Source organism: Scyliorhinus canicula, chromosome 13 (assembly GCF_902713615.1).
Source record: "Scyliorhinus canicula chromosome 13, sScyCan1.1, whole genome shotgun sequence".
NCBI lineage: Eukaryota > Metazoa > Chordata > Chondrichthyes > Carcharhiniformes > Scyliorhinidae > Scyliorhinus > Scyliorhinus canicula.
This window is the reverse complement of record NC_052158.1, coordinates 116,992,638-117,012,319: the sequence shown is the minus strand read 5'-3', so window position 1 is coordinate 117,012,319 and position 19,682 is coordinate 116,992,638. Positions and strand designations below refer to the sequence as shown.

General features: G+C 43.6%; 1 protein-coding gene across 1 annotated transcript in view; it reads left to right on the top strand.

Moving 5' to 3' along the window:
• Nucleotides 1-19,682, top strand: part of LOC119976616 (alkaline phosphatase-like) — a 75,964-nt gene that overhangs the window by 38,167 nt on the left and 18,115 nt on the right. The window contains exons 3-7 of the mRNA XM_038817233.1: nt 1,375-1,490; nt 5,016-5,190; nt 8,979-9,151; nt 16,300-16,434; nt 16,533-16,602. Coding sequence (XP_038673161.1) covers nt 1,375-1,490; nt 5,016-5,190; nt 8,979-9,151; nt 16,300-16,434; nt 16,533-16,602 — 669 coding nt within the window. The remainder of the gene's footprint in view (nt 1-1,374; nt 1,491-5,015; nt 5,191-8,978; nt 9,152-16,299; nt 16,435-16,532; nt 16,603-19,682) is intronic.

Sequence of the window (19,682 nt, the reverse complement as noted above, 5' to 3'; positions counted from 1 at the left end):
ATGTTGATGATAAAAAGATCCATATTCAATGGTGGACAAAGTGTCAGCTAATAAATCTTGCACATTGCCAATACGTGAAAGGTTTGAGGGCAGCACGGTGGCCCCAGTGGTTAGCATTGCTGCCTCACTGCGCCGAGGTCCCAGGTTCGATCTCGACTCTGGGTCACTGTCCGTGTGGAGTTTGCACATTCTCTTCTTGTTTGCATGGGTTTCGCCCCCACAACCAAAAGATGTGCAGGGTAGGTGGATTGGCCTCGCTAAATTGCTCCTTAATTGGAAAAAATGAATAGGGTACTCTAAATTTATAAAAACAAAAAAAGTAAAAGTTTTTCTTTATTAGGAAAGTATTCATAAAGATGAGGCAAGGTCATAGAGGGATGAGGAAAATTATAACTCTGTTGACAGGAAGATTTAAATAATTGGAAAATTAAAATAGAAAAAGTTGACGGGAACTGCAAGGCGCATGAAGATTTTTAAGACATCATAGATACCATTTATCAATTTTGATGATCCCCTTACAGACTGTTAACTTTTTAAAAAAATATAAATTTCCCGATGACCCTCAGAAATCCTGTTGACTATAATGTATCTTGGGGGTTTTCTCATCTTTTCAGCTGAGGTTATGGTAGATAAGCGAGAAAACCCCCATGAAATGTTACCCTCCTTTTGTTGTTGACAGTAAAGAAATAAACAATGTCACTCACCCATGTTGCCAGTTAGGTTTGAGCACAAGTCAAAATGCTCCCTTCCAAAGCAGACAGGAGGTACAATAAAAATATGCGAATAGTGGTTTGATTGCCCTAAACACAATTTTATGATAGCCAGGCTGTTACGACCCTCGTGGGGGAATCGTAAGCCGGAGTGTCTAAATTTACCAAACAGCCCCCATGGGCAGATGGTGGCATGGTGGTAAGGTCTCTAGACCCGTGATCCACAGACCCAGGCTAATGATCTGGGGACATGGGTTCAAATCCCAACACAATTCAATTAATAAGATCTGGAGCACTGACCACAAAGCTATCAAAAACCTGCCTGGCTCACTGATGTCCTTTAAGGAAAGAAATCTGCTGATCCTACCTGGCAAAACCTATGGTAATTTGGGTATTCTCCGTCCTGCCAGCCGACCAATGGGATTTCCCATTGTGGGCAGCTCCATGCTGCCGAGACATCCCCAGGCGTGGTTGTACTAATAGCGCAACAGAGAATCCCAACAGCGGCGAATTCGGCCCATTGAGTTTTTCCAGCATTTTATGTTTTCATTCCTCAGAAAGTGTTGCTTGTGAGCTTCCTGTTTTATAATCAAAACACCATTTTAGAAATTTTCAGTTGTGAATTAATCACTTAACATTTGACCATATCCACAATTTGCTTCAGGGATGGGAGTATCCACAGTGACAGCTACCCGAATACTGAAAGGACAACTCCAAGGAAAACCTGGAGAAGGAACCATCCTAGCAATGGAGTCTTTCCCACATCTTGGTCTCTCCAAGGTCAGGCATAAAAGCTATAATATTCTAACTTTATATGAAATCAAAACTTCGCTTATGTTTTCAGTGATGGTTCAAAAAATGATTTTATGTTTCCAATCATCCCATGATTAAAAATGCTCAGGATTGAAATGATGTTGCGTATGTTGTCAATGGACACAAAGGTGCGCATTTCAAGACACTGCCTACTGTTTAGATACAAAGTTTAAATGAGTCCTGTGCTGAAGTGAAGGGAATATATACCTTTGTTTTCATTACGGTTACATTGTGGATAGCTTTGTACATTTTCCCTATTTTGAGTTGAGTATAATATAATTGAGTGGATGTCTTGTGACAATGCTAAGAGGAAGGCGATATTGAGATTCCACAGGACTCTGAGAAGCATTGCAAGTCCCAGGAAACACCAAGATAGACAGCGTGAGGAAAATGTACAAAAGGAAAGTTGGGAGAAAACCAGATGTTTTTTTTCTGAGATCGGGACCTGGTGTCGCGACAATTCACCATGGCCAATTAGTGGCCAGAGTGAATGCTCACTGTCCAATTAAGTACGGCAGGTGGGCTCTCAAAGCGGTGAGATGCTTGCCCTTTGTCGGCTAACAGGAAGACCTTCAACTGGGTTTTGGCTACAGCGGGGGTCCAGAATGCCCACTGTAAAATTCCACTCAGTGTCTACATCGTGGCCTGAGAAGGAGGGCAATCGTTCCCAAATCACTCTCGTTGAAAATGAATCTGAGGTGGAACTAGTCTGGCAAATTGGCACGCCTGCCGGAATCTGTGGGCCTGTCTGTCTCTCGCCTCACTGCAACAACCATTTGAAAATTCAGCCCAGCAATAAAGTCATGTCTCTTTTCAGAGGTGCTCCCTGGGTCAAAACTGAATGGAATATTTCCATCAGGAAACTGAAAAGTTTGAATCTAATAAGTTTATGGTAACTGTTGGCCACAAGACGGCCCATTCCTATAATAATAATAATCTTTATTAAGTAGGCTTACATTAACACTGCAACAAAGCCACAGTGAAAATCCCCTAGTCGCCACATCCCGGCGCCTGTTCGGGTACACTCAGGGAGAATCTAGAATGTTCAAATTACCTATATCTTGGCCATTACAGTAGTCTACATCAAGCACCTAGTCACATCAATATGTAGCAATAGAAAGAAGTCTTTTATGATGTTTACAGCTTTTTCAGCTAACCAATGCTAAATGATTCACCAGTGGATCATTGAATGTTTGGGAAGTAAAAATCCACCATCGTGCAATTGTTACTCAACCATTATGTGAAGTAAATCTGTGTCCAAATTGCTTCATTCTATAATCACAAAGAAATTAAAGGTAAGTTTAGAAAACATTTCTTCTTTTTAATAAACATTTTATTGAGGTATTTTCTGGTATTATAACAACAACACAATAAACAATGTACATGAAACTATAAATATAGTGCAAAAGCCGACTCCCTCCCTTACAGGTCCCACCTTTATTAACCCCCTACTCTAAGCTAAACTAACCCCCCCCCCCGCCTTCTGCTGACGATTAATTTTCCGCGAAGAAGTCGATGAACGGTTGCCACCTCCGGGTGAACCCTAATAACAGTGACCCTCTCAAGGCGAACTTGATTTTCTCCAAACAGAGAAAGCTAGCCATGTCCGATAGCCAGGTCTCCGACTTCGGGGGCTTTGAGTCCCTCCAAGCTAATAGTATCAGTCTCTGGGCTACCAGGGAAGCAAAGGCCAGAACGTCTGCCTCTTTCTCCTCCTGGATTAGAAAACATTTCTTTACACATAGGGTAGTTAGACTAGACAATCTCCAGAACAAACCTGTCGAAGCAGAATGTAAAAATGTAGTTACTTGACTAATGGACTATTATAGAAATGGAAAGGAAGTAGGAGAGTGTGATTGAACAAGATCGCTGGTGTGGAAAAAGAATCAGTGCAGACATTTTCGGGCAAATGGCCTGTTTGTTTGTGAGGCAATGGGAATTTTCTGAAAGTACTTCTACGGGATGTCAATTATAAGTCTGACAAAATTGCAATGTGATGCAAGCAGATGGAACACATCACGCCACGTGATTTATAAAGGTCTTAATGACCTGTATTTGTGGTAGGGATAACAGTAAGACTAAGATTATTCGCCATTATTAAGGAATAAATTAAACAGAAACTTCTGGAGTCCACAGATGCATAGATACGCTTGGAAATTGGGAAGTTGCTGTCTGATTTGCCCTGCTTCTTTGCAAGCTTTGCTCCACTAGTATCTTGCCAAATTGCTGAGCATTAAAATACATGAAGGGTATGAATTTGCAGGATCCCATGAGATACCTAATAAAAATATGATAGGAAAGGTTTGGGATTGTCCATTCATGCACAAGTGAATTTTTATCAGCGTGATAAATTTTAATTACTCCCACACGACCTCTATGAATCTGAAAAAATTACAAGTTCATAGTCTCGTTCTTTCAAGTTTTAGTTATTGGTGTAAATGTTTAAAAAGTTCGAACTGAAATTAAAATAAACTTTGCATATTCTTTCTGTCCCTTTAATCTCTCTCTTAATCATCTTTCTCTCCCTCTTTATTTTGTTTGTAAATACTTTTTCATGGAATTTTTAATTCATCTTTGTAGTTCCTGGTTTAGGTTTTGCATGCCTCAATAAGGATTCTTCAATCTGATTGGCTGGAGAGAGATGCAGCCGTTTATAAATCCCAGGATTCATCCAGTGGCCGCCCTACACTTTTTTTAACACACTCCCAATGGCCCTTGTGGCTCAAAAGCCCATTGGCACTCTGCAGGCATTAATGAACAAGTTGCGTTTGAGCACTGCTGACTGCAAATTCTAGGTCAATACCAATACAAAACAATGGCTTCCTGGTGTGCTTTGCGGGACCCTGCAAACATTTGACTCAGTATACAAGCTGGCAACTGGTTGTAAACTGAGTAATTAATCCCAATAACATCACATTTAATTTGCGACCCGAGTAGATTCTTGGGGAACACCCTCAAAGTCAAAGTCTATGACTTCTCTGAATATTCTTCCAATTATTGTAAGGAGGAGGGTTTTTTTGCACACTAAGATCAAATCCTCTGATAGAGATCCACAAATAATAGTATCAGCAGCATGGTCTTTCCATGACTGGACGTGGTACCACAGAATCCCTACAGTGCAGAAAGTGATCATTCGGCCAATCGAGTCTGCATCGACCTTCTGAAAGAGCCCCCACGCTATCCTTGTAACCCAACCTCACCTTTTGGACACTAAAGGGAAATTTAGCATGGCCAATCCACTTCACCTGCACTTCTTTGGACTGTGGGAGGAAACCGGAGCACCCGGAGGAAACCCACGCAGACACTGGGAGAAAGTGCAAACTGTACACAGACAGTTATTGAACTGGGGTCCCTGGCAGCAGTCCAAACCATTATGCCACCACGTTGCTGGTAATAATACTACTTGGGAACAGCTAATCCTTGAGGACCTAATTTGTTGCATTGAAATACCAAATACCCAGAGCTCTAATAAGAATGTTTTTTCTATTTTAGACATACAATGTTGATCATCAAGCCTCTGATAGTGCGGGTACAGCCACTGCTTATCTTTGTGGAGTCAAAGCAAACTATGGAACCCTTGGACTGAGTGCAGCTGCCAGGCGACGACAATGTCAGACAACCTTTGGCAATGAGGTCACCTCAGTACTTAAGAGGGCAAAAGATGCAGGTGCAGAATTTTTTTGTATTTCCAAGTTTACCTTCAACAATCATTTTATCCTCAGAAAAAGGAGTTAGTCGCATAATAGTAATGTCACTGGACTAGTAATCCATAGGCCCAAGCTAATATTCTGGACACGAGTTAAAATTCCACTAAAGCAGCTGGTGCAATTTAAACTTAATTACTAAAATCTGGAATTAAGAAATGCCAGCTTCAGTATTGGTGACCATGAAACCGTTGTCAATGGTTGTTGCTTCATTAAAGTTGTTTAGGGAAGGAAATCTGCTATTGGTCTGGCTTACATGTGACTCCAGACCCACAGCAATGTGATTGACTCAACTCAAGGGCATTTAGGGATGGGCAACAAATGCTGGCCTTGCCAGAGACACCCACATCCCATGAAAGAACGTAATGTTCAATGTGTTCAAAACCTATAGCTACACATAGTAACCAGAACATTCTACTGCAAAGTGCTTGGCATTGACCAGCCATAACAGCCGAGCCACATTTGCTTTGTAACTGAAAATAGTTTGAAGTACCACAATGTCTGAAGTCATTCTTATGCTGACTGCGATTAGAATGCGTTTCACAGTAATACACTCTATATTTATATTTAGTGCTAACAGGTAGACTACCTTAAAGGAAGAAACCTCAAAGGGCGATTTTGCTCTCGTGTTCACCATGAGAGAGAATGACAACGCAGATGCAAAATCTCTTGAGGGTCCAGAAACGAGATTCGCGCCATGAGGTCAAGCCATATTGAAAGCAGGGTGTCAGAAGTAAAAAAAAAAAAGTTCAGACCAGTATTCTTTCCTCCGTTTTACTGCGTTTTCCTTCTTCACATCTGGAGATGGAGGTGAAGGCAGGTAGCCTTACTGTTGCCAGGCTAATTAATTCAGGGACCTGAGACAAGGAAAGGGAATCCTGGAGGGAGAGAAAGAGGAAAAACAACAGCTGCTGTGAAAAGGTTTTTTGCTGTAAGCAGGATGTTGGTGGGAGTTCATTTTTAAAAGATATATTTTTATTCCAATTTTCAGCATTTTACATTTACAAAAAAATACATATATCCGACATATAAAATCCCCCACACAATAAGAACCCCCTACCCCCCTCACCTCCCTCAACAGTTGAAGGTAACCAACTCTCCAAAATGCAGAACAAACAAACCCCAAATCTTGTGAAAGCCATCAGTCGCCCCCACCCCCACCCCCACTACTGTTCGGGCAAAGGTCACTTTCTACAGGCTCAGAACTCTGATATGTCCCCCCGCCACACCGAGGTGCAGGGTGGACTTCCACCCCAACAGGATCTGCCTGCGAGCAATTAGTGAAACAAAGGCTAAAACATCTGCCCCACACCCATCTGCACCTCCAACCAGTCCAACACCCCGAATATCGTCACCGGGGACTGGACTACACATCCACATACAAAACCGCCGAGGTGGTGCTGCAAACTGACCTCCAGAACCTTTCCAACTTCGGGCAGGACCAGAAGATATGAGCATGATTAGTAGGACGCCTCCTACTCCACTCACAGATGTCCTCTACCCCCTCAAACAGCTAGCTCATCCTTGACTTTGTCAGGTCTGTCCTGTACACCATCTTCAACTTTGTCTGCCTAGCCTCGCACACAAGATCGAGGCATTCGCCCTCCACAGCACCTTGCATCTCAATCCCTCCTCCAATGCTGCCCACAACTCCTCCTCCCAGTTAGCCTTAATCCCCCCCATGGACATCTTTTCCTCCTCCAAGATCCTCCCATAAATAGTGAGACACCCCCCCCCCTCCTCTCCAAACCCCCTCACTGACAGCACCTCCTCCAACAACAAAGAGGCAGGTACTATCAGGTAGGTCAGAAAGACCTTCCTCACAAAGTCCCACACCTGCATGCACTGAAAACTCTCCTCCTGTGTCAGCCCAAACTTCTGATTCAACTCCTCAAAGCTCGCAAACCGCTTTCACTGAAACAGATCCTTTATCTCCCTGAATGGGAGCTTATTCTCTTGTTGAATAGACAGGACCTGTGTAGGCATTGGAAAATTCACCCTGCTGCGGTTGAGAGAATAGTTTCTAGTGTAAACATTGCCGTAGAATGCTGATTCGGAAATACTGAGGGGACTGAGGGAAATGACTTTCAGTTGACACTGAATGCTATGATTCAGAAAAACTAGGAAAAGTGAGCATATCGGAAGCTCAGAGTATCTTTGGACTGGTTTCTTCAAAGACTATAGATGGATTTTCCATGCCACCATGGGTATTTCGCAGCGGTGGAGGAAGCCCACCATTGGCCTGTGTGGGATCTTCTGGTCCCACCATTGTAAACAGGGCTTCCTGTTGTATGCACCATCTGCCGTCGGGAAACCCACAGCAGGGATTCTGTGTTGGCAAGACCAGAAGATTCCTCCATCAAGAAATGCTGAAAAATTCTGGCCTACAATTCTGCAGAGTGTGCAGTGCAATGTATAAACACAGCATGCAGTCTTCAGTTATGTTAGTATATTTTCTGAGTTGCCTACTAATTAATGCTCAGTTAATGTTGATTTTAGTTTGTTACAGCAAAAGACTTAAAATGTCAAAGCTTGACTCTTTGGGTTGGTCACTGGGAGTTGGTCACAAAGAGATTCAAATCCTCTTCTTAGTGTAAATTGTCTCTAAGGGAATGATAACAATTGATAACAATTGGAACATCAAATCCTTTTGGCTATTAGTCTTATCGTCTTACAACCAGAACTTATCATTTCTTGTTTCTCTGATTTGTATTTGAGCAGTGTGTCTTGCTCAATCATTTAGTCTGTTATTCTCATTAAAATTCTCATTTTCTTTTTCTCCTCCGCTAACTAAGCTTGCAAAACGAAGCAGTTTAACACCTGTGAAGCGAGATTGAATTTTTAATGAAGCAACAAGATGTTTGGGTAGACTATCAAATAGGGTAAATCGATTGAACACCAAAGGATGTTTTTATCTATAGCTCTGCACTGCAATTTACCACGTCAGCTATTGAACAAAATTTTAAAATATGTTTACACAGAAGAATATTTATTTATTGACGTAGATATACAGACACATTTGCATTCTTGATAAGCTACATGATTCAGATAAACAGATTTATGTACATTGTAGGAAAGCATTCTGCTCCATCTCATTACAGATGTTGAAATTTTTTTGTAAAGCTTTCTGAGGTTTATATGCCTATCAGGTAAAGGATGTCACAAAATTCTAATGATCCTTCAAAGCTAAACGGCTAATATTACATCAAATTAGAATAACGTAAAATAATGACTTCCACATTCTAACCACTCTGAGTGAAGAATTTCCCCCTTATTTCCCTTTTTGCTTTATTGATCACTATAGAACATAGAACAGTACAGCACAGAACAGGCCCTTCGGCCCTCGATGTTGTGCCGAGCAATTATCACCCGACTCAAACCCACGTATCCACCCTATACCCGTAACCCAACAACCCCCCCCCTTAACCTTACTTATTAGGACACTACGGGCAATTTAGCATAGCCAATCCACCTAACCCACACATCTTTGGACTGTGGGAGGAAACCGGAGCACCCGGAGGAAAACCCACGCACACACGGGGAGGACATGCAGACTCCGCACAGACAGTGACCCAGCCGGGAATCGAACCTGGGACCCTGGAGCTGTGAAGCATTTATGCTAACCACCATGCTACCGTGCTGACTATCTTACATCTATGACTCGTTGATTTGATTTATGGTAAACTGTGACTGTTTCGCTACACTAATTTAATCTACAGTAGCTAATCTTTTAATTTGTATTTTTCCACAGGAAAGTCCGTGGGCATTGTGACAACCACTCGAGTTCAACATGCTTCTCCAGGTGCTACTTACGCCCATGTTGCAGACAGGAATTGGTACAGCGATGCCAACTTGCCGCCTGATGCACTTAAAGGTGGTTGCAAAGACATTGCTTTTCAGCTCGTACATAATACAGATATTGATGTAAGTTTTGTTTATTTTTATAAGGTTCAGAGGTTAGTTTTTTTTTGTTCTTTCACAGGATGTGTGAGTCGCTGTGATTTATTGTAAATTCCGAATTGCTCTCAATTATGAGTAACTTTGTTGAAATGCTGCAGTCCATGTGGTATAGGTATGCCATCAGTGCTAATTTTAAAATCACAGTGACTCTTAAGTCTGGCATTCTGAACAAAAGATTACTTTAATTAATTTGTTAATCCAATAATCATAAGTTTTGCTTGGGTTACTAGTTAAACATTCTGTTTACGACTACTTTCCACACTTCTAATGCAATTTTAGCCTTTTGCTGCGGTTTAAGTATATGTCTCAATAGTGATCAGACCATTTCATAGAATCATAGAATTTACAGTGCCGAAGGAGGCCATTCGGCCCATCGACTCTTGGAAAGAGCACCCTACCCAAGCCCACACCTGCACCCTATCCCCATAACCCAGTAACCCCACCCAACACTAAGGGCAATTTTGGACACTAAGGGCAATTTAGCATGGCCAATTAACCTAACCAGCACATCTTTGGACTGTGGGAGGAAACTGGAGCATCTGGTGGAAACCCACGCACACACGGGGAGAACGTGCAGACTCCGCACAGGCAGTGACCCAAACCGGGAATCGAACCTGGGACCCTGGAGCTGTGAAGCAATTGTGCTATCCACTATCATACCGTGCTTCCAATATTCATTTGTGTTCTATTCCGCATTCATCCAGCTTCATAGGACTGTCATCACATAACTCCATTCCTACTTGTCTGAATGCAGCCATTCATGTGGCTGTTCCCCAGCCCCACCACCACACTATCTTAATTGGGATTCCGTCAAAGATCTATGCTGGCAATTCTCATCCACCGACCTCTGTACTGCCTCTCAGTGGAACCTTCTGCAGGGACAGGGTCAATTTTCAATCTGTAAGAGAATGAGGCCCATCAATAGCACTTCTATTCACTGCATCTGTACTATAGGTTTGTGGTCCGTTTGAGCCTCAACGTAGTGTGGCTAAGTAACAGGAAAACCAAAGACATCGGGCAGGATTATGTGATTGTACCCGCAGGCGGGATCTTCTGGTTAGCCGATGGCAATCCTCCTCCTCCTCCTCTCTCCCCCCCCCCCCCCTCCCCCCACACACACACACACACGTATTGCAGGATCCATGGTGGCAGAGGATGGGAACACCGGGAAACACCATTGAACGGCAGCGGGACCGAAAGTTCCGGACAATGTCCAATGGTGGCCCACCTCTGCCACGACAAAATATGCCACGTGGTTTGGGCCGGGGGGGGGGGGGGGAGATCCTGCCCATCATCTTTGGTTCGATCACCCTCCTCACTTCCTCACCTATTCTTTTGGGTTGAATAGTTAACAATCTCAACATACTATTAAACCATAAACTGGGTCATAAATTTCCCATTGTATTCATGAGCCAGACTACATATTTCCATTTTAGCAACATTGTCAACCTCAATCTCTACCTCAGCTCCTCTGCATCTTACGTACATTTTTCTCCTTGTTGGACTCCCATCCTCCACCCTCCATAGATCTCAACTTATCCTGTTCCACGTTGGCCTAGCCTGAAACATCAAGTAAAACTCGGGTACGCATATAATGATGCTACCTTCAAATGTCCTTGATCTTTTTTAGACTCAACTATTGACAGCTGCATCTTAGCTCCATCCTTGCTAAATATGCATGTGCATATTTCCTGCAATTGTGTAGGCATAAAGCTGAGAGTTTTAGGTGCAGCAGGAAATTGAGTCGTTTTTTTCTAGAATTCTACTTTGATCTTTTGGGTGATTTTAAGATTTGCAGCCATTTTTCTGTTTCTTTGAAAACGTTTGCTGCCATAAGTCACGTTAAAAATGGAAAAATAAGGGCAGCACGGTGGCCTAGTGGTTAGCACAACCGCCTCATGGCGCTGAGGTCCCAGGTTCGATCCTGGCTCTGGGTCACTGTCCGTGTGGAGTTTGCATATTCTCCCCGTGTCTGCGTGGGTTTCGCCCCCACAACCCAAAAATGTGCAGAGTAGGTGGATTGGCCATGCTAAATTGCCCCTTAATTGGAAAAAATAATTGGGTAATCTAAATTTTTTTTTTTAAATGGAAAAATATTCATGATTACATGTTCTTTAAACCTGCTATTTTAGAGTTTGTGCACCGATCTGTTGTTTTCCTCAGTAATTTGTCCAAAATTGGCGGAACAAACGTGTAAATAAAGCAGAATTTTAAGTACAAATTGAATTCAGCACAATGGCATTTCTGTGATCTTTTGCACTAGTTTTAAAAACATCATGCCAGAAGCTGGCCCTGCCCACAAAACTGGCAATAACCCCAGGATGAATTGATCACGCTTTCCACTAATTGCGCCTGTTTGCTGACCGTTGAGAATGTTCTAAAAACATTACGCAATTTAAATATTTATGAATTGCAGTTGTACCCCAATATATCGAGTAAATTGTCCTGTATGTTCTTGAAAATTCCTTTTTAATCATTTAGACTTTGGTTACTCACAAGGAGTGGATTGATGATGCCAATAGGGGCTGGGCAGGAATGTGGCGTTGAGGTTAAAATTAGATCAGCCACCACTCCCGCTTTCTCTGGCAGGGAGGGTGCAGACGATCAAGATGAACATAAATTCTGCCCTGGTTCCTCTTCCTGTTCAGATCCATACTGATCTACATCACCAAGGCCTTTTTTCCAAGCAATAGACAAAATGATTGTGGTGTTTGTGTTGGTGGGGGGGGGGGGGGGAGAGAGAGAGAGAGAGAAACCAAGAATCCCTAAACCAACACTGCAAAGGAGAAGAAGCATGGTAGGCCAGGCCCTTCTGAACTTGCAATAGTACCACCTGGGTAGCCGAGAATGTGAGGGGAAAGGTGAAGGAACCAAATAAGGAATGTGTGAGGATGGAGGAGTCCTCCTACACAGGAACAACCCTCTGGGCCCTCGCTAAGACTGCACTTCCATCCTCGCCAGCAAAACACTCAACCAGCCCAGTGGTAGGAGCAACACTGAAAACCTGGAACCAGATAAAACAGCGCTTCTATCTGACCGAGGTGTCCACCATGGCTCCCATCTGCGGCAACCACAGGTTTCCATCAGCCATGCTAGCCGCCACCTTTAAGAGTTGGAGACAGGATGGGGAGGACACTGACAGTTAGGGACTTTTACACAGGGGACAGATTAGCAACCCAGTTGACAGAGAGACTGGAACTACTGAACGGACAGGATCTCCGACATTTGCAATTCAAAACCTTTCTCCACAAGGAGACGGCAATGTACCCAAGGGCCTCGAGAGACACAATGTTGAAGGAGTTACTGAACATGGACAGTCTGGGAAAGGGGATCTGCGGAGACATATACAAACGACTTTTAGAAAGAGCACGCTGCCCACTGGACAAAACAAGGGGAAACTGGAAGGAGGAGTTAGGGACGAAACTAGGATGGGGACTCTGGAACGAAACACTGAACAGGACCAACGCCACCTCCTCCTGTGTAAGGCTAAGCCTCATGCAGCTGAAAGTTGGACACAGAGCACACCTGACAAGAACCTGAATGAGCAGGTACTTCCAGAAGTGGAGGACAAATGTGAATGGAGCCAGGAAGCCCGGCCATACATGCCCACACATTCTGGGCATGCTCAAGACTTGTTGGGTTCTGAACATCCTTCTTTGAGGCAATGTCAAGATTGTGGGGGTGAGGGTTGAGCCGTGCCGAGGTTGGAAACCTTTGGGGTAACGGACCAGCCTGAAATTCATATCGGGACGAGAACCGATGCCCTTGCCTTTGCTTCCCTGGTCGCCCGCTGGAAAATCCTGCTCAACTGGTGATCAGCAGCACCACCCACAGCTGCAAACTGGCTGGCAGGCCTGTCGAAATTTCCCCACCTGGAGAAAATCAAGTACACCAACTGAGGGCCTGAAGGTGGCTTCCACAAAGCGAGGGGGCCATTCACCAACCTGCTCCAGGACCTGTTCGAAACCAACAACTGATGGGGGGTGGGGGCGGATGCACAGGAGCCACTGGAATGAGAAGGGGCGGAAACAGGGGGGGGGGGGGGAGAGACTGGAGTAAACACCAAGGGTGAGACCAGAGAGAGACTGACACTGGGACCAGAGGGCCCAACACAAGACCACATAAAAGGAGCCCCAAAAGGGACAACAGTTGGGGAAGAGTGGGAAAGAAAGGAGGGTGGCCAAGCGACAGGGAGAGAGAAGAGAGAAGGAGGGCACTGCCCAAAAACAAACACTGCACCACCACCCACAGTGAAATAAAGGGCATAGGATAAGACCCGGAAATAGTGGAGGGGAGGGTTGAGGGGTGGTGGTGGGGGTGAGTGCCACAGTGCCGAAAAAGAACAACATGTAAACTGTAACCACCTCATCCATCTTTATGTACAGTGTAAAAATGTAAACTTTAGTAAAAATATATTTAAAAAAATTAGATCAGCCATGATTCTATTGAATGGTGCGGCAGGCTTGATGGGCCGAGTGGCCAATCCTGCCCCTAATTTGGACATTTGGATGTTAACAAAATTGCTTTTTCAGCTGTAGTAATCAAGCTGAAACAAGTTATAGCTTTAAAATTTATCAAGTAATTGTTTTTTAAAGCAGTTTTAAAAGAACAAAGCGTCATAACCCACATGGACGTATAAAATGGCAATGATTAAATTCTTCATGAACCTCGCTGAATATGAGCGCTCCGCTAAAGGGGGTGGGGAACCCGAAACCATGTCTTTAATGTGAGTGGCATAGTCGCACAGTGGGTAGCACTGTTGCTTCACAGCTCCAGGGTTCCAGGTTCGATTCCCAGCTTGGGTCACTGTCTGTGCAGAGTCTGCACTTTCTCCCTGTGTTTCCATAGGTTTCCTCTGGGTGCTCCGGTTTTCTTCCACAGTCCAAAGACGTGCAGGTTAAGTGGATTGGTTAACCTTTTAGGTCTCCAAAAAGGTTAGGTGTAGTTACTGGGCTACGGGACAGGGTGGAGGTGTGGGCTTAAGTAGGGTGCTCTTCCGGTGCAGACTCAATGGGCCAAATGGCCTCCTTCTGCACTGTAAATTCTTAGATTCTATGAAAGGTCAGCCAGTTTGGGTACCGACATAGAGGAGAGACCTGGCTGGGATCTTTTGTGCCGTGTCAGTAATAGTTATTGTAATAAAACTTTATTTTGTTCCACAAATCTGTGTGTATTCCCTTCATAGTCCACGAAACAATGCAACTTGATTTTTTATTTGGCAATATGTAAATGAGCTTGAATGGAAAGTTTTAAAACTTTCTCAGACTGCCACAAGTTGGAACGGTTTCTCTGATTGAGGAAGAGCAGAGTTTCAATTGTAAATTATTGACTAATCACAGATTGAACCAAGAGTCGGCAAGCATTGTGCTAATCTACTAAAATACTGATTAGTATTAGGAAACAGCAAATTTACAGTTGTGCAACACAAAAAACAGAAGTTAATCAAATTAAAAATAAAGTTGTAATCTCACATGTAATAAAAACTAATTGCACCTTTATCAGTGTTCTTTGGTACCATGATATTATACAAGAAAAATCAATCGAGTCTAATTCTTGGACTCTCCACTCGAAGAAAAAACATTTCAACATTGGAATTTAGGAAAGATTTCTAGTCTGCGCTGTCCTTCCCATTCACATATGAACTGACAAAATACATAAAGATATTCAAACACTGAAACAGGCCATTTGGCCCACAGGCTGGGTGCTGGTGTTACACAAGATGTAGCCCTAATCCCATCGAAGTTGCCCCTTTGGCTGATGTGTACATCTCACTGGTACAATAATAATAACCAATTTGCCACGGCTGTGGCCGTATTCGTTGCATTGCAATACTTGTCGGATGTGGATTTTACCCCGATTTGGGTTATAGACAATTTTTAGGCCCTTGTTTTTTGAAAAGCTATGTTTTATGTAGAAGTACCTGCTAAATTACCTATAATTCACACAATCACAAAATTGCTGCAATTGCGAGAATAATTCTCAAAAAATAATCTGAAAGAACTATTTGCATTTATATAGCTCCTTGTGAGATTCTCCAGACGTGTTAAAGTAAAGGAAGGTTCTCCAAACAAAACCATTGTCCAGACCGTTTTTGGTGTAGTCAGTTGAGGAGGATGTTGGACCAGATAGAATTCCAACTCTTTAAATTCTGCCCTTGAGAACATCTTGGGCAACTAGATGGTGCTCACTTTAATTCTACATCCTGTCTGAGACGCAATATCAGTATAGATAGTGTGATCAGATCATGAAGTATGGCTCAAACTCAGGCAGGATTCTCCACCCCGGCAGCCGGCCAATGGGGTTTCCCAATATGGGCACCCCACGCCTTCGGGAAATCCATGGGCGTGAGTGCGCTGCCAGTGAAACGGAGGATCCCGCCAATGGAGAATCCAGCTGATGATCTTCTTACTCAAAAGTGAGAGTGGTACTGATTTTGCCAAAAAAAAACTATCTTATGAAAGTAGGTATCTGGTCCATTTATGTGAGAAAATGTATAATTTTGCAGGGCACTGTGCAGAGTAAATAAGGATGGTCTTTATCACATTAGCCGAGGATTACAATAAAATCCATAGAGGGCTGTTCCTGTGCTGTATTGTTCATAATCCCTGCATTGCAGAAGGAGGCCATTCAGCCCATTGAATCTGCACCGACCCTGCAAAAGAGCACTCTCCCCAGGCCCACTCCCTCGCCCTATCACCGTAAGCCCGCATGTTGATCATTGCCAATCCACCTATTCTGCACATCTTTGGACTGTGGGAGGAAACTGGAGCACCCGGAGGCAACCCATGTAGACAAGGGGAGAAAGAGCACACTCCACACAGTCACCCAAGGCAGGAATCGAGCCCAGGCACCTGGCGCTGTGAGGCAACAGTGCTAAACATTGTGCCACCGTGCCGCCCTTGTAGCTTCTGCTCTCAGAATTATTTCTGTGAAACATAATGCCAACCAACAGTACAACTTTTAATTGTAGATTGCACTGAGTTTAGCTAGTAAGGATCTCTGCACAATTCACTGAGTAAGATCAATGGATCTGCAACCTTTTAGTTGTTGACGGTTTAACTCAATTTAAAAGTATTTTGAGGGAGTAACTGAATATTTGTTTATTTTTACAGGTCATTCTTGGAGGTGGAAGAATGTATATGACTCCTGAAGGTACTCCTGATCCCGAGTATCCTGACCTCGTCACACAAAATGGCATTCGGAAAGATAAAGTAAATCTGATTAAAAAATGGCTGAGTGTCAGAAAGGTAATGACTGATAGTTTTCACAGCAGATCTTCCATTGAATACTTTATCCAATAATTATGTGCAAATTTCACAAAGTGTTCCACTCTAATATTTTCCAGGACGCAAAGTATGTGTGGAACAAAGAGCAATTTGATGCTGTTGATGTAAAAACAACCAAATATCTAATGGGTAAGTCGACCAAAGGTCTTTGCAGCCCCATTTTAAAAAAAATTATTTTTATTAGGAATTTTCCATTTCCATTTTACAACAAACCCACATTACCCACAGCAGATGATACACAGACCTAACATAACAAAAACCCCAACTAACCATACCCACCCCATCCACCAAGAGAAGAAAAAACAGCAGAAAAACAAAGAAAAGGCATTTGACAGGGTGGAGTGGAGGTACTTTTCAAAGTTCTGGAGTAGTTCGGTCCAGGGCCAAAATTGATTTCATGGGTATAATTGTTGAGTAGGTCCCCCTTGGCTAATATTTCTACCAATTCCTTGGGTTTTGGGTATTTCCATTTGAATAGGGGGACTAGAGAGAGATGTCTGATATTTCCCCTCCATAGCTTTGAGGGCGTTTTGGTAAGTGAAAGGGGATAAAGAGGGGCGGAGTGTAGCATAGGGTGTCCCTAAATGCTGACAATATGCTGCTTTATGTTATGGGCCCAGTCCCCACCATAGGTGATATAATGGAGCTACTCAGGAACTTTGGTTACAAGTTGAATCTGGAAAAGAGCGTGTGTTAACCCCCCAGGAAGGGGGATCGACTTGCCTTTTCGCTTGGCCAGCTCTAGCTTCAGATTTTTGGATGTCCGGGTGGCCCATTCATAAGTTGAATTTGCAAGTCTGGTGGACAAGGTTACGTCCTATCTGCAAAAGTGGGACAACCTTCACCTGTCCCTGGCAGGCAGAGTCCAGCCTATTAAACTGAATATTCTTCAAGGTTTTTTTTTGTTTCAATGTCTTCCTATCTTTCCCCCTAAATCTTTTGTTTTGTGAGGGTTAATCTCATCCTTTATATGGGCAGGCAAGACTCCGAGGATCCGTAAGGTAGTTCTTCAAATGGATAGGCAATCAGAGGGCCCAGCATTGCCGAATTTGCTTTGTTATTATTGGGTGGCTAATGCTGAGAAGGTGCTGGGGTGGTGCAGTGACCCAGATTCTGTAGGGGGACAGAATGAGGTGAGGTCATTTTGAGGATCTAGTCTGGGTGCGTTGGTGACAGCCTCGCTTCCGCTTTCCCTGGCTAAGTCCTCCTCAAACCCAATGGTCGTGTCCAGCTTAATGATATGAAGGCAATTCAGGCAGTATTTTAAGCTTGGATCCGTGTTGAAGTTTTCTCCTATCTGAGGCAATCACTTATTTGAGCCATCAAGATTCCACGCCAGGTTCGGGGTGCGGGAAGGGAAGGAGCTGGAGAGATTCGGGGATTTGTTTGTAGAAGGATAGTTTGCCAGCTTGGAGAAATTCTCGGCTAAGTTTGGGCCTGTTAGGGCAAACTTGTTCAGGTACTTCCAGGTAAGGAATTTTGTATGGGTGGCCTCAACATTTGGCACCGCAGACATCTCTGTTGGAAAGGACTCTTTTGTTGGCGGGATCGGAGGAGGAAGCATGCCTGGTATTTATGGGTGAATTCTAACGGAGTATTCAGACTTTATGGACGGGGTGGAGATGAAATGGGAATGGGCGTCGGGTCCTATAGTGGATGATGAGGTGAGGAATGAGGCCCTTTGCAGGGTGAACTCCACGTCTCCATATGCGCAGCTTAGAAAATCACATCGCCCTTTACCCCTCTTTGGAAAGGAGTTGGACCTCAGTTTGTTTGAGGCTTCAAGGTGAATGAAACATACATAGCCTGCCTGCCAACGTTCTGCACTGCTCCTGTTGCACTGAATGTCACACTGCCGGGACAAAGCGATTCACGTCCTCCATCTCCATGCCAACCTTGTCTTTAAGGGCAGAATTGTGCTGTAGGATTCGTGCAGCCTCCACTTTAACCGACTCTGACCAGTACTGCACCAGAGGTTGTGGACTGCAAGAGACTTCTGCTCCCAATGCTTGACCCTGTTGTCTGTGTAAACAATACTGTGCTGCGGGACTCATGCAGTTTCTACTTTGACTGACTCACTCGAGGTTCGACCAGGGGTGTTGTGCGAGGTGATGGTGGACTGATGAAGACAAGGGGAGCAATGGAGAAGTGGGCTGTGCAAGGTCTGTATGGTGAAGGATAAACATAAGGGGGCTCCATGACCAACAAATGTAACAGTTAAGATCATTCCTAGGATTAGTTAACTACAATAGGAAATTCATCCTGAGTCTAGCAACCCTACTCAAACCATGACATACTTTATTGTGCGTGAGACGAGCTTGACAATGGACACCAGAATCATAAAATTTACAGTGCAGAAGGAAGCCATTCAGCATATTGAGTCTGCACCGGCCCTTAGAAAGAGCACTCTACTTAAGCCCATGCCTCCACCCTATCCCCGTAACTCCGCACAGACAGTGACCCAAGTTGGGAATCGAACCTGGGAGCCTGGAGCTGTGAATCAACTCTGCTAACCACTGTGCTACCTTGCTGTCCTGTGGAAAGACCAATAGCATGCTCATGCGTCTACAATTTGTACCATTCAGGATGAGCCCTGCAATCCATCATTCAATTTCCAGATTTATCGATATCCGCTCCGTAACATTGTGATATTGAGGAAGCAGCCTTTACTGCCGTGAGGGAAGGAGGAGGCGGATGAATCGGAGCAGCTTTACTGATAATGACTCCAGTGGCCAGAGTTCTCTGACCAAGTTCAGCTGGGAGTGCTTCACATGAATCACTCCGCCGAAACTAAATCACAAACAGTCCTGCAATCCTTAGCACCGTCGTCCTTAATACTACTATCTAATTGCTTTCCTTCACTCTTACACCCACTTTATTGCAAATAATAATATCAACACCAATTACAGAAAGAGAATAATTTTTATTCTTTATGTGATAATAGCCAACAGAAAAATTAACAATAATCTTTGGGGAATTCCTTACTGCCTGTCTTGTATGCTTGATTACCTAGCCTAGTATCCCAATAAAGTGGAATGGTGAAGATTTAAAGAAAACTTTCAGGATTGTTGACACATCTGCATTCTATTGAAAGTTTAAAAATTCCACAACAAGTGAGATCTATCTTTGACTAACTAAAGAGGGTAAAGAGAGTATTATAATCAAAGATTATTGTCAGGAAAACCTGAGGGTTTGGTAGAGTTTTAATC